Raw genomic sequence first — 23,390 nt, forward strand, 5'->3', positions numbered from 1 at the left:
ATATATAGTTCTCATTTCTCAAGAAAAGAAATTACATTAGTTTGCTTTAAACTTTTGAACATACATACATATGTGTGTGTGTGTGTGTGTGTGTATACATATGTATACATAAACACTTATATATCATATTTACGTTTTTACTTTTTATCAATAATTGTCAATATCTTTAATTCAAATGAACTATGACAATGAATTGAACATACACTATATACATATAAATTAATAGAATGTACATATAAATTAGACATGGTAAAAAGTAATAGTTGAATTTACTCATTTGAAAAGAAATTGTATCACTACTGAATTTTATGTACAAAAATTATTAATATATATACAGGTCATTTTCATCATTCTGTTATATTCTTAGTTATTAATTTTTTATCTTGCGTTCATGTTACGTTTTATTTTTATATCTCTACAAAAAAGAAGTAAATACTAAGTTATCGATTGCCAGTTTTTCATTAAATTCTTTTACTAAATATAATTTCAAAAATAATTGCATAAATACAATAATTTATTGTACAATTGTAAAATTCAAATTGTTATGAATTTTACGTTAATAGCTCCATTCATCAGTACATTTGAAAACTTTACAAGTATATAAAATAATATACGAAATTTCTTAGTTGTAGAAATAAACAACATTAACAATATTCTATTCCGAAAACAGTCTATGTTATTCCTTTTTAATTTGTTTATATACAAGTTTGATGAATAATAGTTATGCTACACATTATAATAAAATGTAAAATGATAATATTTTAACATCACAATTTTTTTTTTTTAGTAGGTTTATTTAAGGAGTTGCTTCGAATTTCAAATATATTCTTTTATACTGTAACACATGTGTATTGTTAGTAACGTGGATACAATGGTTTAATTATAATTTGGTTTTAAAAACGAAGAAGCAAAATGACTACTTGAAAACAGAAAAGATAGGAACGAGATAAAAACAAGTGGAGCAAGAAGATTTCTAATACAAAGGTAAAAGTAAAGGGAAAGTTTTATTTCGCGTGTGTGATAGAGAGGGCGAGGGAGAGACAGAGCGAGAGGGTGGCAGAGAGGGAAGAAGAGAGAGAGAGAGAGAGGGAGACAGACAGACAGACAGACAGACAAACAGAGCGAAAGAGAAAGAAGACTAAATATATATTTCTAAAATTTTAAACGATGAAAAATGTTTGCACAAGTCGAGAAAATTTGTATTTCCTGATCATTTCATTCAATAGCTGTCCGAAGAGTCCAATTCCGACAAGAAGTTCTCTATTATAGATGGCTTTCGTTTATTCATTTCATCGTTTCTTAATTTGTGGCGAGCAGATCGTGTAATATCCTTTTGCAGATCCTATAACAGATCAAGAAGATATCAAACCTGTCTATTACCCCTTTCTTAATATTTTGCTCGATTGACTTTCGACGTATAGATAAGAAAGATAATAAAATAACTTACATCGTCAAGCAAAGCAATCAACAGTTTTGACTTCGATAGAGGAATGTAAGGAATACGATGTCTTTCTTCAAATTCCTTGATGCAATTTATGTTTCCTTCACTCCCCTCGCATCCTAATCCGTACATGATCGGGAACATTGCACGTTTTCTTGACATCGAACCTCTACACATTTGATGGTACGGAAATGCTCTATGGAGATATAAGGAATATAATTACTGTTCATGTTTCTCATATTTAGACTGCGTATATCTATACGTTTATACGAATTTGGAAAGTGCAAAAATGTATAGAATGAGTATGGTATGATGCAAAAATATATAAAATATCCAAAGCATAGTTTCTGCAATACTTGGTGCGTAAAACAGATCTCTGCTTAGATTCCATTTGTTTAATCGTGTTAATAAAAATATAAATCTGCATAAACATCCGCAGTCTACTCATATCATTAAATTTAATAAAAATATATGCATATGTATACATACTCGCAATTCACGCTTTCACTACGTTCACTCCGAACGTGAAAATAACAAAGTAGGATGGCAAAAATGATCATGCATCGTTGGATGTAAGCCACAACCTGTAAATAATTTCGATAATTATTATTCATTTAAGAGTTTTCAATATTCGAGAAATAATAAATCAGTTCGTTATTGTCTTATATATTTTACGTCGCAAACGATAAAAATGGAAATAACTTAAGAAACGAATCGACGTCATATAAGTTTGTCTGTGCGAAAGCAGAAGTCATTGAATTTCAGCAATTTTCGTGTCCGGCTTGTCAATCGGGGGAGGGAAGACGACTTCATCCAAAATCAATATCAGATTTCCTTTTATTTTCAACTTGACGAAGGCAAAGGGAGAACAAGTTCGTGGCGTATCACCCAATTTGCGCCAACCTGTTCTTTTCCACATCTTGTTCTTGTTATTTGCGAGCGAACGTTTCGAATGCAGCTCTTAATAATCTCATTGGATAGAAAATATCGTACGCCGAAACGTACAAGGGTCTCAAAATTTAAGTGGGCGTACGTTGCGTCCGACATTGATTTACTAAGAATAAAGAATACATAAAAATGCGAAATATACGAGATCAAAGTTTTGCAATGTAGAAAACTTATTTGAAATCGTTTCTTTTCTAAATTCGTGAAATATAATTTTATAACTTTATACCTTTTAAATGGTAAAACGCTAAATTTGATCTTGGTGAAACCAATAATTTAGTTTGAAAAGAAAATAGCCGTTTTCCCGTAAGAAGCTTCCAATACCGATTGAAAAAGTATACGTTAAATGTATACATTGTTTTTAATATCTTTGTTATTTTAACGTAATAATCAACGCGGTTACGTGCAATTTACCTCTGATTCGTTCCTAATCCAGGTCAATTAGTTAATTTCCAGTTTACGTGTAGTGTTTCCTGAGAGAACATGTGCTGTCGCGATTCGATTCAGATTTCGCTGGGCATTTACCTATGTACTTATACGTACGTATGCCAGACTGCGTATAACAGTCTCATGAAGAATTTGTAAACGGAATATAAATCGGTGTTTCCGATGATTATCGATTAAACGCCTATAGTCGTCGCATAGTAGATTTAACAGGGATGATAAAATCACGATACGTGAGATAAATCTTAATGCGTCTTCCGGGTGCTTTGTCGAACAATTTTAATCAAGATGTAAAGCGATATCTCGCGGTTAGGGCAAAATTATGCTCTTCGTTATACATTTTAATATCCTTAAATCATGATTAAAATCGCTCTTTCAACGACATAGGTAGACACGTGTTTTCGATAGTGTCCTTTGTTGCTTTCTTCTCTCTTTTTTTCCTTTTTTTTTTTTTTTTTTTTGGTTACGATTTTTATTTGCAACATATTGCAACTTTCGAGGCAACGATACGAGACTATCAAGACGAAAGTAATATTTCTTTCCGGCAATCGCAAACATGTAACGTTAATTTTTATTCACGATTGTTGTTCGGCGACGTTCATGTATTAATTTGGAATTTATCAAAGGAACCACTGAACAGGTTATAGGTAGTAGGTGGTGACGGAACCGCGCGGTAATGTTGCACATGGTTAATTTCAGCTAATTGGTGGGTATTGCAATTACAGAAATTATGCAAATTGATCGACAGTTGACGATACAGTCTAAAAAGCTTTGGCATACCCACAGCAACTATTGTAGTACGTCAGGGTTTTCTTTTTGTTTCTGACTTCGTAAAGGAGAAACCAGCGTAATCTTTTCTGTTTCTATCAAAATCGATATACATACATGTATACAACATATTTTCTTTATCGAGATAGATAAGAACGATAGAAATTCGAATATTTATTAAAAAAGAAAAAAAGAAAAAAAAGAACGAAACACAGAGACTTGTTGATATACAAATACAATACTGTTCATTTACGACGTGAATATCGTTTTATATTTCCCACACGCATCAGAGGTAATGCGGTTGTGAATGTGCAGCAAAAGCGTTTTTGCTTTGATGGAAAATGTACAGGGATGTCGGTGGATTTTTAATTGAAAAAGACCGTCGTAGTCTTCGGAAATGAGCGTGTTCTACAAACTCAGATATATCACGGTATTTTCACCTTTTTATACGAATGCTGTAGCATGTTGTTACCACGGGTACTGACATTCTCGTCTATATTTCTTCATTATGAAATACGTTACGTTACGCCGCTACCATAACCGTACGATCTTATTATTCGATACAGGCAATTGTCACGTAAGTTGATTCAAATATGAGTTGACCCGAAACCACATTTTCCTACTATTTCACGTGCTTTTAAACAAAAAGTTTAGAAGCTTTTTTTTTTCAATTCCGGAATCAGGAATGAAAAATAAACGAAATTAAGCGAATTTAAACTGATAACGATAACGCGCCGCAACAAATTAATTATCAGAGGGAAAGTTTTTCGTGTGGGTTTCGCAATGGAATTGTTCGATCTATCCCCCTTTCGATGCGATGGTATCAGTTACCGCTTTTTCGTGGAACCAGTCACTGTTTGCTCACAGGCAGTTACGTAATGGCGACTAATCAAATGGCTATTAACATAATGTATAAATTTCGTGTAATTCATTGAAAATCGGTGTTCGAGGGGATGAAGTCTAAAGTCTCGAAGGATTCTTTTGTCCCCGTTCTCCCACAATCTTTATGCCTTGTTAGGGAACGCTTTAGGCAAAAAAGAAGTTGCGTATCGACCTCGGAATGAAAACGTTCTACCTACGCGTTGATGTAAAATTTCGAATGATTTAAAAATTTATCTTTATTCCAGTCAAATATAACACGTTCGCTGTACGTTTCTTTTGTATTATCATTAAATTCATTTAATACTAAAAGTAAGAGCTCGCATCACTGGTCACGTGGAATTTTTTGCTAAAGATCGAACAACGTATTTTCTTTGATCTGTTATTATTATACCGATCTTTATCCTCCTTTTTCCCCCTATAATTTTCATTCTCATTTGGCATCAAATTTATCAAAGCTTTTATATCTGGTTACATTTATGTGATAATTAGTGAGACGCTTATAATTTATAATACGTAGAAGTCGATGTTCATTTTTACGGGGGTTAAATGAATTTGTGTGCTGATTTTTCACGCTATTCCTTGATAGAAAAGTAGAATATCTACGAGTTACCTCTGGTATTTTCCACCGATAGTCAGCTTTGGAATAAATAACATAAATTTCGGCACGGACGATGCTCGATTTGCTGTCGCGTCTGCTCGTCGTAACTCGTCGGAACGAGACGGGTTATTAAATTTCGTCCGGGGTCACAGTCTGCTGATCTGAATCGAATCATTACATAGACGAACACTTATAAAAGTTGCCATCTTGGTCGTCGTAATCGTTTTATCAAATTGTCCAGACTCTATAATTTTTTTAACTCGATCTCACGAATCTAGTTAATGGCATTTTCGAACCGTTCGTTTGTTCTATAAAACGATTCACGTTCGTTTCTATCATTCTCAAAATGCAAGCGATTTTGCTAAAATTCCAATATAAATACCGCAGACAATTTTCTACAGTAAAAAATTTTCAAAACAAAGTCGCAGTACCAAGTGCTTTCAGTGCTAAAAGTGCTTTTTAGAAAGAAACGCAGGAAGTGTATAGTGAGCGAATTTTAAAGGGAGCAGCGATATTTACACTTGATGTCGAATCGGTAATCCGCAAGAAAAATTGTCTTCGTTGGTAAAATTGAACGGAAATATAAGAAGCGCAAATAATTATTCAGGGAGGTAGAGTGGACAGGGAGCGGATGAGAATAAGGAGAAGAAGGCAAGCGAGATAGTAGGGAAAAGCTAGAAACGCACGATTTAACCCCTGGCTCGGAAGTGGGGCGCCTTGGCGTCTCTCTGTCTCGTGGCATAGAAAAACCTCTCCACTCTTCTTCTTTTTCTTTTTCCACTCGCGCTGTCATATCCTTTCGCTTTATATCCGAATTCTCCTCTACGCACTTTCCTTGTCATCGAATTTATTTTATTCCACTTTATCGAAGAAACTTTTCGTTTGACCGTGCGTTCGATCGCGCGAAAGTACGTTGTTCGCGATACAAGATATTTTTACTTCGATTCAAAATTCATCTTTTTCTTTTCAGACGACTAAAGAAATATACTCAATTTTAATTTAATTTAAGTTAATAAAAAGAGACGTATTTTTAAACGGTAACACGAAAAAAGAACGTCCGTTGGTATAACCAGGGCAAAACGTGTTGAGTCTCTGCTACGCGAATGTATAAATTCATTGAGCAGCGGGTTATTTTTTCTCTTAAACTAAAGTTACAACTTTATTCATTGACAGTCGGAGGGTCATAAAATTCACTCGGTTTCCATCATGCTCTACGTAATTCAATGTCCAGACCAGCTCATTGATCGAAAAGAAAAAAAAATGTTATTTAATGAATACCGTGAAAGCACGTAAAAACTGGAAACCGCTAATGTTGTAACATGGAATCGTCATTTCAGTACATCGATCTATCATTCTTTCACGTCAGACTGTCGTACGAATTCGTGGTGCTGTTTAGTTGCGTATCGAGAAACGAATTATTCATAGCTATCGCGGTCCGTTAGAATAAGGCAAAGGATCTTCGATAATTATGGCCATGAAAATACACAGCTGCTGATCCCGGGTGGCAGTGATGAATCTCTAACGCGTGATAACGAGTACACGAAAACCCGTGGCGCCGTGCAGCTATGGATGAATCGTAAACATTTCTCCCAGCGCAAACAAGAAAAGCTTTATGTATTCGCCGGCGACACATCGAATTAGACGTAGCGTATCCGAAGTGGTTGGATTTCCTTCTAGTTTCCTATCTCTTGCATTCTATTTCATCCCTATTGGTTTCTGGTTCGCCGTCACATCTCATGGTCCGATTGTTATTCTCCAGCCAAATAGAAGACCAAAGACAGAGAGAGATAAACTGATCATAGCAGGCACATTCCTTACATCGTATAATAATTTTGTCCAATGTTGAATTTACGAGGAACGCGGCCAATTGTTGTCACGAGATAATTAACTCCCGATAATAATATAAAGTAAATTCTTTTCGCGTAAATTTCTGCGCTAGTAAATTTTGCTTTCTATGGTACGTAAAATGTAGATATTATAGATGGCATCTTTCCTTTTTTTTATGGTTCATAACTCTATTCACAACCACTTTTTCTCGTATACCTTTGTTGCCTCTATCTCCTATCACTCGTATATCGACCATATAAATCTACAGTTTAAAGTTATTTAAAAATTTGTCACGTAAGAAAATTCAGCAAACTGCTGCTCTGATGATTCTCGAATTAACGCAGATTAATCTACTTTGTACGATTATTTAATAAAACTAATTTCACTTTTCTCACAAACCACGCGCCGTTTTCCTACATCTTTTTCCTTTTTTTATTTACATTAACATTTTGCAACAGGGATATGCGTACTTTAAAATTTATCAGTTATGAATAGCAAAAAGATAGATGTATGGATGCATATAGCTAATCGACGAAACGATTTTATAACGAAAATACTATCTAACGAATTACTGGGCCTAACGATAAGTGCTTGTTACAAACCATTTCGTTCGTTCGACTGGAGCCGTGTTCGCTAAAATCGAGATGATTTTCCTAAACTCAACGCGACGAATACGGTTGCGATCATAACTGGTTTATTTGTAAATGACGCGAAAGACTACCAGCGATGACAATTTTGTACGATAGAACAGGGAAGATCAACGAACTGTTTAGGTTCAACGTTTCTATCCTATACACGTCACACCTCTGTTTCTTTTCTCCCCCATTGTCTAAGGCGACTTTAAACTAGGTGTGTCAAACTCGCGATATGTTAGAGATAAATTCGTTCGTGTCCATAGACGAGAGTTTTCATCGAGGGATTTTCGACATTTTCAATGCTCGGTGAAATCGTTGATCACCGTTCTATTGAACCGATCGTGCGAATCAAACGAGAAGAAACGAAAAAAACGAACGTAACGGAATGCAAGAAAATGAAGATGTTACTGAAAATGCGTTAACACTTACCGTTACCATGTTTGTGAGATTAAAGAGGTATCGCAGGTGGAAGGAATAAGCAAATCGTGCTGCCACGTAAAGCGAACAATTTCGAGTTTTTGCTGGAGTCGAAGTTAAAGGTTGGCCTCGATGGTAGCGAGCGGTCCTCGGCGATGATACTCGAATGACACCACCACGCGGTGATCACGAGGCACGAGTTTCAGTGCCGACGTGCTGGCTTGTCTCTTGATCGTATGAACGAAGAGGGGGTGTTTGGTACCACGAGAGCTTGAGAGCTTGGAGTTTGGAGGTCAGAGGGCGAGTGATTGGTGGAGCTTGCGCGGGCCACATTTATACTGCAACCACTCACCCCTCTTCTACGTTCTTCTTCCGTACCACCAAGAGAAGCAGAGCTGAATCCACCACTATTGGTACCAGCATCACCGATGTGTTCCTCCTCCACGTCGTTACGGCCGCCCCGTATGTATTATACACCCTCTGGTTCATTACGTCATTGGATTAGTCTCCACCCCGAACGATGATATCACAGGAAATCCCTCGGCGAAACTGGCGACCGGCGAGCATCGAAAAACTGTTTTTCAGACGTAGAAACTTCTTACGTAGTAAGCACGAAGATTCATGAATGAACCTCTATGAATGAAGCCCGAACGGAGGGAGGACATCGTTTCTAGATACGATATAACACGATAACTTTCGATTCGTGCAATTGCATTTTCTTTCTTTCTACTCGAAATTGGATTGAAGTAATGATGCGTGGTTTGGTCGTGGACCGTTTGTTTTTGGAAATTTGCAGATTGTGATCGGGAAAGGAAATTGCGTGCGTGAAATCGAAGCGATACAGGAACGTGGTTGTCTCGTTACAATTTACGTCACAGTACTTGGAGAAATTGCCATTAGATTATTTAGATCATTGAAATTTTAAGTTTCGCTTATGACGTTTACTTCCGACAAAATTGCTTCTCTTAAAACGAAATCAATGTATAGACGTCGAAACGAAGAAATATAGCCGGATAGATTGCTTTCGCAACCTTTAGATACAATTGCAGTTGATATTTGTATTTGCACGCTCGAATAGACTTCGCTCTTTTTGGCCGTCAAATCTTCTATCACCATTGTATCTTGGTATATTAAAATCTTCGTAGACTCGTCTGAGCGTAAGGAATCTTTTCCTTCTTCTTCCTTCTTGCTGTTTTTACGTCTTCTTAGACATCGTTCGAGAGTCTCATGCGCGAGACTCTGATTCTCGCGATTCAGTGCAGACTGAACTGCAGAACCTAATTAATTGGTTGGTACATAATTTCGATGAGTAGCGTTCAATGAGCAGTGCTGAAGAAAATAATACAGAAATATTAAGAAATCGATTAATCGGGATATTACGAGCAAATGTTGTCGAACCGTTTATAATGGAACAGCGGAACTTAATATCAGTTTCGAAAGATGCTCTTGAAAAATCACCGACGACGATGGTTAACGAACGTAAGAATTACAGACGCGAGTTTATTCCCTTTTTTTTTTTTTTTTAAGGAATAATTAACCCACAACGCCCGCGTAGGTCTCATTAAAAACGACAGGCAAGACTTGGCAGGCAGGTATCTGTTTAATATGAAAAAGCAGTCGTTCGCTTTTTTCTCTTTCCTTCTTTGTTCTTTCTTACTTTTATGCGTGGCAAGTGGTTGAGGAAAGTTCGTTTAGAATATCTTTTCATGAATAGGTGAAGCGTCAGTCCAATTGTAAAGAACCTAGATCTTTTGTCTTCGACAACTACTACACCTTTAATAATAATAGAAGTCGTAGTTTCATAATCGATCGTATCAGTTAATCTACCCTTCAAGGAATTTTCTTGAACAACATATAACTTTTCCTCCTACGATTACGAATAAATTGGATCTCTTCGTTTCGTTTAATTGCCTGGTGGAATCGTTGCAAGTCGATGAAATCGTAACGATCGTTTTTGTATGATGTTTTCCGCAGTGCGGCCAAAAGAAGCGCGAAAACGGCACCGATCATCAAAAGCTATTGCAATTAATTCGCAATTATTCGAACATCTATTCAGTGGAAATACGTTGAAGAGGGGAAGAAAAAAAGATTCGAAAATGCTTTAATAGTAAGAAGAAAGAAGAGAGGAGGGGTGTGAAGAGATGAGAAGGACAGACATAGCGGCGCCTTTGGGGCGAAGGATCTGCGTAATTCGGCATTTATCACCGCAACCATTACGTAGTGTAGAGCAGCTATATCGACGTACGTCACGAAGAAAGATCTTGCTTTATTTTGTGATGTCACTACCCTTCATGCTTAAATTTTTCATCTGTTTGAACCCAGGCCAAATATGTCGCATCTCATTTCTTTCAGATTTTTGGCGACCATTAAAAAGAACGGTAATATTTTAAGTAGTTTGAACAAAGTTAACTATTTTAACAATCAATGATAAATAAAATTCGAAGAAGAAATCCAGAATCGTATCGATGCTTTCATGAAAGTTGATTTCATTCGACGAGAATTTTAATAAGGTTTCACGCTCGAGAGATGGGGTGAAATCGTAGCTTTTACAAAAGGTTCTCGAAGCATGTAAAAGACACCGCGAGCTATTTAGAAGTAATCTCGTTAACATCCACTACGGTTATGATCGCTCTTAATAGTTGCGTAAGACTTATAATCTTTGTCTTTACCAGTCTCGTTTCCTTTTCACTCTTATTCTTTGAGTTACATATAAAATTTGTCCTGGAGCTTTTTAAGCTTCTTTAATTATTAGCGATCACGTTCCCTAACATTTCTTCGACGTTCACTGTGTCCAAAAAACCGTTTCGTAAAATCAGGTGACATACTTATGCAATTGCACGTTTAATTAAATTATTGACATGCTTCATGTAAAATTTGAACTTTCAACGAGTCACGAAACTTGTGAGTCCTCTTTCGTATTTTCTTTCAGTTCAATTAACCGTTTCCAATGATTTTCCAATATATGTATTGTTTCATCTTTTTGCTCTATCATGGTTAACATGTAAGTATACCAAGCAACCTGTAAATGTTTGTGCAAATTTATATCTTTATAAACATGTTTGTGGAAATGGTATTTCTTTTACCTACTAGATATTAGAACTAATATTACGTTTATAAATGTGTGCGAGAACTCGAAAATGTCGGCAAACCTGTAGTCGGAATAAGATACCAAATCAGGACGGGTTAGATTTCCGAAAATTTCGGAATTCTCCAGTATGTCGAAATTCTCGACAAATGTTTTCGTCTCGACCAGATATTATCGGGTTTTCTCATACTTCTAATACTGTACTTCAGATATTTCATATATTTTTGCAGTGTTCAGGCATGTGCAATGTGTGCACTTTTAAATTTATGCACAAATGCATAAGCCTTTACAGTGTGACACTGAGAACTATGAAATATATACACTGACGATCATATGTATTGGAATACTACTAAATAGGAGAATGTTTAGTACAAATTGAATACTTTTCACAGTTTTTATTTGCTAGTTATTTAATTCGCATCGTATGTGACTTAGAATCTAAAATAAAAAATAAAAAAAAACTAAATTTTTTCAATCAATATAACAAGTAAGTCTTCAAATATTTATGATTGACAGTGCATATACATATAGAATACATGTTTCTAGAAAACATCGTTTTCGTCGTAAACGTATGGTATCTTTCAATAACTTTTCCATTTCATTCAATTGGACGATTGATTGAAACGTTACGACTCATTCGTTTATCTTGCTTCGAGTAAACTAACTCGCATTAATGCATCTTTCGACGCATCGATAGTAAAACTACCCTAGCGAACGAGTCCTCTCGTTCCATTCGAAGGATCGATCAGCGGGGAAATCAAACGAACTTTTTGATACAGCTATCGAATCAACGTGACGAAGGCTCTGGTACTCTGCTTGTAATAATTGTACTTTTGCGAGAAATTGTTCACAGCTTTCCAACCGATATGTATAAAGGAAAAAAGAGGAACGATGAACAGAGTAAAGAAAGAATAAAGTGAAATCTAATCTTTTTCATCATTCGTTTCTGCAATGGAGAAAATATTATAATAATTGTAAGACTAAACAGAAGAAACAATGAACGAAAGAAAAGGAAAGAAGATGAAGAAGACGACTTACAGTAAAAGAGGGTAAGTGAACATGCGTAGGCTATTCGGTTGGCGCCTAGACAAGTATTCCTCTCATATGAATCCACTGCTCGTTTATGCATTCCTACTTTCATAGATTCTCTTTCGGCCGAATCATTTGAGCAATAGTAAGGCATAATTTTATGGTTTCAAATGATGGAGTCAGATGCTCTTGTTTTTATCATGGTTATACCGAAAATCATATGGCTCATTATGGTAGAAAATTACTGTGCAATTTTTTTCTATCAACTCATATTCTATTAACTTAATACGATACCTCGTAATTTTTTAGTATCCAGTGATGTACCCTTAGGCGCCACGCGGCTCGAATAATAATTCGATATCTCCGTAAATATAGTGCCAAGCTTCTTCATTGCAAATGATTTTTATGCAAATAAAATTTGTGCAATAATTATTTATTTTTGTAATGTAATATTTTATTATCTAATTATAATTAGTACTTTGTAGCTAATTAAAAAATTTTATTTTCTTCTGATAATCTTAACGTTATTCTTCCGTGAACTTATCTATGCAGTTTGTTAAAACGCTTTTCAAACGCTGATTGGTTCTTGAGAATGCCTATTGAATATGTACAAAAATCAATTGATTTATTAAATACTTAATATAAATAAGAAGATTTATAATTATACACAAATTACGTTTAATCTAATATTTTATTGTTATGATTTTAAAATTAAAATAAAATTTAATTCTATGATAAATCGAATTTTCTTAGAACTTGTGATTATTGCGCAGTATCGTGGCGCCATCTTACACTAAATTCAGTGTATTGCACAAATTCATGTTCCCTCCATAGCAAAACTACAAAGAGAAAAAGAAATAGTAGAGTAAGGACGTAAATAGGTTCTCGACGCATTGAAAAGGACAGCAAACGAATATTGAGTCAGAGGGAGAGAATAAAAGTTATAACGGGAGCAACAAAGAGCAGGAGAACAAGTGCCTTCTGCTGATCAACGGTGTAGCAAATTATTCAATATTTCTGTACATTGACTGCAAGAAATATTTTACGGTGATTACTCTGATATTTTATCGAATTTACATAAGAGAAATTCAGTTTTCTAACTTAGTGTTTAGTCTTTCAAAATAGTTAATACTCTTGAGCAGATAATTTGTTACAAGAAAATGTCGTTTGCATTAAATGTTTTGCTGTATGGACGAAGTGTTTGTGTATCTCAAATTTTTTTATAACCTAATAGTGCATGAAAAAGAATCGGAAATTATTTCTTGAGTAATGGATATACTTTTTAACGTATTGAAATGAAAGAAACAACGATGCTTGTATTTAAATAAGAAAACACTTCGTTTATGCACAGAAAATATTTTTTTCGAAACTATGTAGTTAATGAGCATATTATAAGTAGTGGTTGAAAATTTTTTCTAGATGCCTAATATCAAGCTACAGAGCTCCGATGGTGAAGTTTTTGAAGTGGATGTTGATATTGCAAAGTGTTCAGTCACTATAAAGACCATGTTGGAAGACCTTGGAATGGACGAAGATGAGGAAGAAGTAGTACCTCTGCCGAACGTTAACTCAGCAATCCTGAGGAAAGTAATACAATGGGCTACTTATCATAAAGACGATCCACCTCCACCAGAAGATGACGAAAATAAAGAGAAACGTACTGACGATATAAGTTCTTGGGACGCAGATTTCTTGAAGGTAAATATCTCATTTCTGTTAATATTATTTATTTTGTAATATTAACGTTAGTTTAATATTAATTCTTTTATTAATTATTAATGTTATTAATAAGTGATGTCATGAATATATATAATACATACATACAATAGTACATAAAATCATATAATTTTAAATTCAATTAAACTTTATAAATTTATAGGTTGATCAAGGAACTTTGTTTGAATTAATTTTGGCAGCTAATTACCTTGATATTAAGGGATTATTAGATGTAACGTGTAAAACTGTTGCTAATATGATAAAGGGCAAAACACCAGAAGAAATTCGAAAGACATTCAATATTAAAAATGACTTTTCTGCATCTGAGGAGGAACAAGTTCGCAAAGAAAATGAATGGTGTGAAGAAAAATAGATTTATTCTTGGATACCTGGTTTCTTGGTTATTAAAAAATTCAGTTCCAATGTTTGAAATTTTAAAAGTTAATACATGACTTCTATTGTTTTGAAGAAGTCATTAAGTGCTGGTCACAGCACATTCCGTTCAATGCAGCAAACAGTGTATACATTTTAAATTTAAGAATCAGTCACATTAATGTGTTTGTGGTTTATTTATTTCAGATTCCTTATATAAAATTTAATAATACCACTTAGCGTGCATAATGGAAATTAAACAAGTTTGTAATATTGTATTGATTGTTATCTCTACCTTAGGAGTATAGTAGATCTGCATAACTATTGTGTTTCATTTACATAGAATATAAATTTAATTTCTACCTTTGACAATTTTTTTACATTATCCTTATATCCTATGATAGAAAATTATATAAATGTGAAGTAAAAAATTATTTGTAAATTTATGAAAAGAGAATTTATGTTAGCATAAATTATTAATAATAGTTGATAATTGAAATATACCCTTAAAAGTGAAATAAAAATACATATGTCAACGCGCACGCATGCGCGTAAATGTGTGTATGTCACGTTTTCTAATGCAAATGTGTAAATATAAAATGTATGCTTTTTTTCTAACACAGAAGCAACTATTACATTTTGCATTATCTGTCAAATACAAATGAAGAAATTACGTATTGTAATATATAATGAAAAAATTATAGTAGGTATTTATTTACTATGTTAGAAAAACATGCGACGTAACCTATGATCAAAGCTTTTAAAATATTAAAGAATTAATATCGAATGATATTTAATACATAATGGGTGAGTGTGGAGTATAAACATTCAGTATCCTAGTTTTAATTAATACGTATTAAAATATGTAATTATTTTAGATAATGAAAAAGAGAATTTACTATTTTATCCCAATGGTTCAAAAAATTTTGCAAAAAAGTTACATGATATTTGTAATTGGGATCAACTTGATAATGTAGCTATAGAATATCATGATTTGCAAGAAGTCATCTATATAAATTACAGAGAACTTCTTGTTACACAAAGTTTGATTTCTGATTATTTAAAATGCATAAAAAACATTGAATTTATTGGTATAAATTTTGATATTCCTGAATATTGTGTAATTTCTGTGATACTTGGGTAAGATTTTAAATTGTTTCGAATATCTAAGATATTGACATAACAATTATATTTCTGATCTTTTTTTTATAGAATTCTAAGTAGTGAGCATAGTTTTGTAAATATACCTGTTGATTCAACAGAATTCACGAATCTAAAAAACCATTTAAGCTTACATTATTTCTTTTCAAAACAAATGGATGTTGAGGGGGATATTGTATACAAATTTAAAATACACAGAGAATGTATTTACCTTATTAAAATCAAAGACGTACAGAAACAAATTACCCAAAAAGTAAAACAAAATTATTATGCTTACGCAATTTCTACATCTGGTTCAACAGGAGCACCGAAAGTAGTCAGAGTACCTCACTCATGTATAGTCCCTAATGTTTTGGATTTGAACAAAGTACTGGGAATAACAAACTGTGATAAAATTTCTCAATTTACAAATTTTACATTTGATCCTAGTATTATTGAAATTTTTCTTGCTCTCTCAAATGCTGCAACACTGTTTATGGTATCAAGGTTATTGAAAAGTGATCCAAATAGGTAAATAGTAATTATGTGGGGAAATACAACTTTTATATAGAAACCTGTTTTTACATAAGTCTTCTTTATTTTCAGGCTTTTGAAAGAAAGTTATTCTAATCAAATTACTGTACTACAAATAACTCCATCAGTTTTTATGTATAGCTGGACAGCTGAATCTTTAAAATCTAGTATTTTAAGTAATAATACTTTATTAAGAGTTATTCTCTTTGGCGGAGAACCTTTTCCTAAACTAGAATTAATTTCTGAAGCCAAGCATCCTTATAATAATACCAAAATTTATAACATCTATGGTATTACTGAAGTATCCTGTTGGGCTAGTATTAATGAAATAATGATAACAAATACGCAATTTAATGTACAGTGTTTAGGTCAAGTGTTATCACATACTATATTTCAAGTTAGGAACGAAAGAGATGAAGTAATTACAAATGGTACAGGCTTCCTCTATATAGGTAATTTTACTATCATAGAGATTTTATTTTAATTTCATAATACCATAAGAAAAATTGTTATATGTTGTATGTCTTTATGCAGGAAGTAATCAAAGAGTGTGTCTCATGAATGATGAAAATATTGAAGATTTAGAATTACCAGTATTTCGTAATTCTGGTGATGTAGTTAATGTGAGTTAATGTGAACATAGTTAGATAATATTTAATAACAACTATGATACTAATAATACATATATTTCTATTTTAGATTGATGAAGAAGGAAGGATATTTTATAAGGGAAGAAGGGATAGCTTTATTAAAAGATTTGGGAATAAAGTAGATTTAACAAAGCTTAAAGAATTTGTATTACAAATAGATTTTGTGAAAAGTTGTTACGTAATATGGGATGATAGTTGCCATCATTTACATTTATATTTTTCTATTAAGGAAAATGTCACAAATAATCATAATATAAATACTGATATAATGAAACATCTCCACAAATTAGATTCCTTATATAGACCAGATAAAATTCATTTCATGGAGCATATTGAATTTACGTCTAGTGGAAAAATTTCTTTAGAATTTTTAAAGAAGTATCACATACAAAGAATGGTAATACATCAGGCAATAGAAAACATTGACCTCCAACAAATTAAAATTGCTTTTAAATCAATTTGGAAAAATAATTTACAATGTGAAAATGATGGATTTGTAAAATTAGGAGGAACATCTGTAATAGCACTTCAATTATCAAATACTATATCTGAAACACTAAACATAGAATTTCCTGAATTAATTGGCATGCTTTTAATGGATGCTACTATCGACGAATGTCTTAATTATATAAAAAGTGTTATATTGAATAATAATCAAAAGAAAATGATCAATCTCAAATCTCATTTTAATAGTACTAAAGAAGTCCCTTTAACTAATATTGGTAAAGAAGACATGAAGTCTTTAGAAGATTCTGATGAAAAAAGAAAAACTTGTGACTTGATGATTCAAACAAATGAGATATACACCTGTCAGTGGTATAAGTGTAGAGGACAAACATGTAAAAATGTGTCAGATATAAATGAAGAACACAAGTTACAATATAACGCAATTTCAAATGTTAAAATATTAAAAACTTATGATTTGAAAAAATGTGTAGATGCATCACCGGCTGTATTCCATTATTCAGAGTAAGTATATTTTTAATGAACTATTTTGAATATAGTCTGTAACTCGATGAAAAATTATTTTATTTAGTGGAAAAACATATGCAACTGTTGGTTCTCACTCTGGTTTTATTTTTACTTTTGGATTACAAAAGAAGTGTTGTAATTCTACATTCAAAATCAAACTACCTGATAGGGTTGAAGCCTCAGTTTTGGTTTTGGATGATTTCAGAGGTATAGTGGGTAAGTTTCTTAATTAAAAGTAGGTTTCTTAAAAGACAAAAAATCTATTTGTATTTCCTTAACTTCTTTTTCTTACAGGATGTTATGATGGTAATATATATTGTTTTCATTTAAAAACAGGGGATATTATTTGGAATCATCAAACAGGAAATGTTGTAAAAAGTTCTGCAATATTGTGTAAAATAAAGGGAATAATATTTGTTGGTTCTTATGACTGTTATATATACTGTCTATCTGTGAAGGTATCTGTTCACAGTGACATTAAATGATACAAAAAAAAAGATAATAATAATAATAATAAATATACATTATAGGATGGATCTGAAGTTTGGAAACGTAAATTCGGCGATGGAAGTATTAGCGCATCTGGTTGTTTACATGTTTCGTCAGACACTGTATTGTTTGGAACTTTAGATGGATTATGTCTAGCACTTCAACAATCATCAGGAAAACTTGTATGGAAGCATAAATTGTCAGATCCAATTTTTGTTGCTCCTTTGTCACTGAATAATGGGCTTGTCTTATTTTGTTCTGTAACAGGACTGCTATGTTGCTTTGATATTGAAGTAAATGTTAAGGTAACATATATAAAAGTATTGGATATATATACTCATTATTTCGTAAAACTAATCGTTCTTACTTGATTTTACTTTTCAACTTTACAGATGTGGTCTTACAAAATCAATGGCAATGTATTTTCATATATTGTGAAGCAGAGTGATACCTCCACAAAGCATGAAACTATTATTCTAGCTAGTCAAAATAAGAATGTGTATTGTTTAGAATCAAAAGACACAAACTTTAAAACTAAACCCACATTAAAATATATATTAAATTTACATTCACCAATCTTCGCCACTCCTTGGTGTGAAAATGATTTTCTGATCATAGCATGTACAGATGGTACTTTAAATATTTATAACTCTATAGAAAATAGATTGATAAAAGTTGAAAAACTTCCTGGCGAGGTTTTTTCATCACCAGTTATTGATAATAATATTATAATCATTGGATGCAGGGATAATAACGTCTATATTCTAGAACTTGATTAAATTATAGTTGGTAAGTAAATATATTAAGTATTCGTTGTGTCATGAAATGGATAGGAATACAAATTAATGAAATTAATATAGTATGATTTATTTTTTTTATGACTGTCATTACAGTTACGTGAATAACGTTTTAGATAAAGTAATAGGGAATCACGTACCTTTGTTCAATGAATTTCATATGTAATACGAATTCGCGATGCGCTTACAGTTTGAAGCAAAATGCAAGCGAAATAAAAAATTCTGAGAAATAGCCAATCACTCATCAACAAAACATTCACGCATACGAAAGTGCACACGTATTGTAATTTCAAAAACGATGTACGTCTGTGCATACTTGTCTCTTTTAGATGTTTCTCTATCAATAATGATGACCTTATAAATATTGGACAAAGAAATATTCCAATTCTTAAGCTCACATAAAATAACAATATCTCAACGATTCCACATTTTTTCTATATTCTCACTCTTACGTATTTGAGATTTATATATATCTATGTAATTTATGTAAATGGTTGGCCGCTTTTTTCTGCTTTCAATATTTTGACATAAATTTTCTACAATCTTTTCTGTTACAGGCAATTAGTTTTTGAAAGTGCTTCAATTTATATGTATGAACTTCGTATTTTTTAATGTATATGTTTGGAATTTGAATTAATATCATAACTAAATGTGCAGAATTATGACATATTTTCTAATGCTATACAGCGACATGCTATTTATATAATTGCGTGTAGGATTCATTTTTTTAAATTACTTCTATATTGTACCTCATGACTTTTTGACTACTGTAATTAGCAATATAACTATAGGATTCTGTAACATTTACAATCTCAATAAACAGTTATCCTTATGTTTTAATTTGATAGTTAAAATATGATACAATTATAAAGTCACGATAATCGGCACTGTCATATTTAATTCAAATCTCATGTCAGTGACGAATACATGGGTACACAAACCGTATAATAAATTGCATTTTGTAATTGTTCAAAATTTATCGACGAATATGCAGACGACAAATATTCTAATATTAATCTTTTTTTGTGTGTGTGAAAATGGTCGTACACGTATACTTTAGACATAATGTAAAAAGGGCAGTTTATAGAATTAGATTGGGATAAATTTGAAAAATAAATTTTGAATAACGTTTGCGTTTGTCATTAAAGTTCTCTATTAAAGAGAATCTAGGATTAGGCATAAGTCTATTAGCAGATTGTATCTGCTCTGAGACTTCGGTAAACACCGATGTTATCGGTATACACACATTACATTATGTTGCTTGCTTGCTTTTTTCAATTCAGCATGAACTAGTATTAAAACTGACCAGTAACCGTAATTATCTTATGGTTACTGATCTTCATCGCCTAGGTCTTGCTTTACTTTGTTAAAATCGAACTCCTCGCCGGTAGCTCGTTTAAATATATCAAGAACATCTAAACAAGTAGTTTCAAAATGCGTTGTGGCATCATAACTGGTTGATATAAAAATCTGACTGTCCAGACCGTTGTCTGTTGGTTCCATATAATCAGAAACTGATATGAACTTTTGTTTGATTGGTCCTAATAAATCCAAGCCAGGTTTGATTTCCGCCTCCGGATTTTTCGTTTCAACTGTAGTAGATACCATGGCTATGAACCATCCTTTTGCCGCTACTTGATGGGTATGTGATACTAGAGATACGTAGATATCAGAATTACGATTAACCTAGGAAATGGAAACAAATGAATACAATGACAATATATTGGAACACGGAAACGAAATGTAAGTTTCTATTTACTTGTTTCTGAGGAATAATAATTTGCGTTGACAAGGCATCTGCTGTATTCGGTATAGGATGGTCTAAAAGACAAATGCATCTTATCACCTGACCCACTTTTTTCACACGATCAGGTACATATGTGGGATCACAAAATACTTGTTTGCATTGGGCTACTTCATCGCCAGAACGTACACCAACAACCTGCGATAAGAATCAATAATTGATCATGGATTTAATTCAGTAGTTTCCTTTTAATTAAAAAAAAAATTCAAATTTGTACCTTTCCATCCTTTATAACGATTTCGTCGATCGGTTTGTCCAACATATACGTTCCACCATAAATCGCGCTAAGTCGTGCGAAACCTTGAGGAAGCTCACCCAAGCCGTACATAGGATACAGATATGGTGATTTTCCGTAACGTGCTAAACTATCGCTGTACAATTTAATTCTTCTTATAGTAGTAATTGCGCTTTGGCTTATATACTCGTCGTCTCTGAAGCAGCAAAATATTAGCGTATATATCATCAAGTTATTAATATATTTCCAAAATAATATTTGTGTTTATATATATATATATATATATATATATATATATATTTTTTACCTATAAAGGGCTAATGCATGCCCTGTGAAATCCTGAGTGTTTTTATCGAGATTAAATTTATTGTACAAAGCGCTCATGCTATTATTAAATGGATCGAAGCCGTCCCAAGTTCTGGGGTCGTCTTCTTGCATGTTCTGCACCCATATAAGAAAACTACGAAAACGTCTTTTCTCGAAAAGGCCCATTAAATCACTGGACAGTGCTTCTTGTTGATCTATCGGCACCTTCGAAATCTTGCCGGATTTATAGACATACGATCCTTCAACGCACTTGAATTCCAAATAACGCGTCACGCCTGTGTGAATTAGAAGTTTTACCAACAATCCATTTGCCATCAGGAACTTTGGAATCAAATCAACGTTCCAGTCGCGACCACGACCATAAGCTTCATCCGGCGGTGGGGCTTTGAATTTCCTAGATAACGTATGAGAAACTAAAATTAATCATCATAATATTTCACTAATGCGACATATTTCTTTCTGAAAATACAGTTTGAACTTTTGCAAAATTTCGATAACGCTGGTAGTATGAAAGTATCTTCTATGATTATTATCAGTTTAAGAAATAGTATCGAATTATTAATAATTTCTAATTATTAATATTTACCAACAAAACGTTACAATGGTTTTCATTTATTTTTTTCGATATATTCAAAATGAACAATCAAATAAAAAATATTTTATCAGCCAATAATCGTAAATTTTATGCGAATATGAGAAAGAAATTATAGTTTCTTATTAATATTACGACAATCCGTCCTGGAAAGCAGTTTCGTTCCGTTTACTTTCACATTGTTTTTTAAGCATTCTTTCGATCGGATTATACGCGAGTGCAGTCGAATAACAGTTACTGTTACAACAGATGGGTAGTTTAGATGTGTGTTATAATTTATTGAGTGCAACCGGACACATGATAACCGTCTCCCCGATGAACCAGAAGCACAATCATGCGTTTGTGTGATCGTTCTTCGTGTCATAAACAGTAGAAGAAAACACGCCATCAGATTTTTCTATTTTGTAAAGAAAAATCTTTGAAAGCATTCAATAAAAATTAATTTCTATGTATATAAAAAACACTCTTTTTTCATATAAAAAATTTAATAGAAAAGAAACGATAATGGGTAAAAGAATCAGAGTAACTTTTATTTAAAATTTCGAATTGGCGCAAGGAGGCAAACATATGTTCAATTTCACAGGAAGTGTACTAAGCTAACGGTACCACTTCGATTATCCAACATATTTCTCCTGTTAAGTTCTTAAACACATGACAGATTAATCTCATATCTTGTCATGTATTCTTTTTGTATTCGAAGCGATTAAATAGATATACATAGTTTTTTTCGAATGATAAATGAAGGTATGTGGAAGGAGGTGAGAGGTGGGAGGTGGAAGATTGGGATGGACGAGCGAGTAGTAAGGAAAAATGTATCTTAAAAGGGAAATAGCGTGTCGCGGTAATTGTAAAATACTACACAGCTAATTTATTAAGTTCGATGGAGCATGTATTTCTCTGGGGCGGGACCTTTCCCCCTCCCCTTTATCGAATGACGTTTTAGTCAATCTCCCGACAGAATTGTTTAGAAAAGAATGAAAATTTGGGAGCAGTTGAAGAGTAACGACGCATCACGGCAGGTGAATACGTACGTCACGCTTCGCCTCGGGATGTACTTAACGGAAGAATTTAACCAAATGATAATCAACGGCTATTGCGAAATAAAACGGGGAAAAAATCAATATTAAAGACGAATCATTGCATCGTACGAGTCGTTGATCACACAGTTTCAAATACGATACTAATGCCGGCAATAGTATGACATTAAAATGGATCATGGGAATATTTGATTGATCGAAATAACTTACGCGAATAGATCATCCAGAGGCGTAATCGAGGCAGATTCACCGCCGTAATATTTATTTCGATCTACATGGAGCACTTTCTTCCCACTGACCGATAGCATACCCGAAAGTATGCATTCCTTGAGTCCGGTGCCCAACACGATCGCGTCGTATTCTTCATTCATGTTGCTCAAAATGCAGAGAAATTGATCACAGCACTGAACGCGGGGTTCTCGTGAATCTTTCTTAGGAATGCTACAAAAGTCGGAAAAACGATAGCACACGGCCGCGCGTCTGCCAACCTGCACGACTATTATGCCGGAACGGAAGACCTCGTTCTTTCGCTCGTAACTGATGACGGAGTTGCTGGTAGAACGTCGGTAGTGGTGGTGTTACTGATGATGGAGCTACTGCGATGTTACATTCTCCCTAGGTTCTCGCAATTCCCCATTCTACAAATCATTCGAG

At 33.4% G+C, this 23,390-nt stretch overlaps 4 protein-coding genes across 6 annotated transcripts; 2 read left to right on the forward strand and 2 right to left on the reverse strand.

The window, feature by feature from the left end:
- Positions 1-1,123: 1,123 nt before the first annotated feature.
- Positions 1,124-11,466, reverse strand: LOC100643959. Its single transcript, XM_012318941.3, has 4 exons — positions 7,970-11,466; positions 1,931-2,025; positions 1,448-1,637; positions 1,124-1,342 (listed from the first exon to the last, which is right to left on the reverse strand). The coding sequence occupies exons 1-4, from the start codon at positions 7,976-7,978 to the stop codon at positions 1,220-1,222; spliced, it is 417 nt and encodes a 138-aa protein (XP_012174331.1). The 5' UTR covers positions 7,979-11,466; the 3' UTR covers positions 1,124-1,219.
- A 1,419-nt stretch (positions 11,467-12,885) lies between these two features.
- Positions 12,886-14,521, forward strand: LOC100651427 (S-phase kinase-associated protein 1). Its single transcript, XM_012318940.3, has 3 exons — positions 12,886-13,118; positions 13,491-13,769; positions 13,951-14,521. Exons 2-3 carry the CDS (start codon positions 13,491-13,493, stop codon positions 14,158-14,160), a joined length of 489 nt encoding a protein of 162 aa, XP_012174330.1. The 5' UTR covers positions 12,886-13,118; the 3' UTR covers positions 14,161-14,521.
- Positions 14,522-14,622: 101 nt separating this feature from the next.
- On the forward strand, positions 14,623-19,581 carry LOC100651306 (beta-alanine-activating enzyme). Of its 3 annotated transcripts, XM_012318939.3 has the most exons (11): positions 14,623-14,966; positions 15,038-15,299; positions 15,372-15,830; positions 15,906-16,285; positions 16,368-16,456; positions 16,533-17,452; positions 17,520-17,671; positions 17,750-17,913; positions 17,986-18,126; positions 18,212-18,249; positions 18,337-18,529. In XM_012318939.3, the coding sequence occupies exons 1-10, from the start codon at positions 14,963-14,965 to the stop codon at positions 18,239-18,241; spliced, it is 2,601 nt and encodes an 866-aa protein (XP_012174329.2). In that variant the 5' UTR covers positions 14,623-14,962; the 3' UTR covers positions 18,242-18,249; positions 18,337-18,529. The 3 variants fall into 3 exon arrangements, with proteins under 3 accessions (XP_012174329.2, XP_012174328.2, XP_020723492.2); XM_012318938.3 differs by having other exon boundaries at positions 17,986-18,249; positions 18,337-19,581; XM_020867833.2 differs by having other exon boundaries at positions 17,792-17,913; positions 17,986-18,249; positions 18,337-19,581.
- LOC100643833 (rab GDP dissociation inhibitor beta) lies at positions 18,791-23,321 on the reverse strand. The gene is made up of 5 exons (XM_003402621.4): positions 22,947-23,321; positions 21,088-21,501; positions 20,763-20,976; positions 20,501-20,683; positions 18,791-20,427 (listed from the first exon to the last, which is right to left on the reverse strand). The coding sequence occupies exons 1-5, from the start codon at positions 23,105-23,107 to the stop codon at positions 20,071-20,073; spliced, it is 1,329 nt and encodes a 442-aa protein (XP_003402669.1). The 5' UTR covers positions 23,108-23,321; the 3' UTR covers positions 18,791-20,070.
- Positions 23,322-23,390: the final 69 nt, after the last annotated feature.

The sequence above is a fragment of the Bombus terrestris genome, chromosome 2 (assembly GCF_910591885.1).
Source record: "Bombus terrestris chromosome 2, iyBomTerr1.2, whole genome shotgun sequence".
Taxonomy (NCBI): domain Eukaryota; kingdom Metazoa; phylum Arthropoda; class Insecta; order Hymenoptera; family Apidae; genus Bombus; species Bombus terrestris.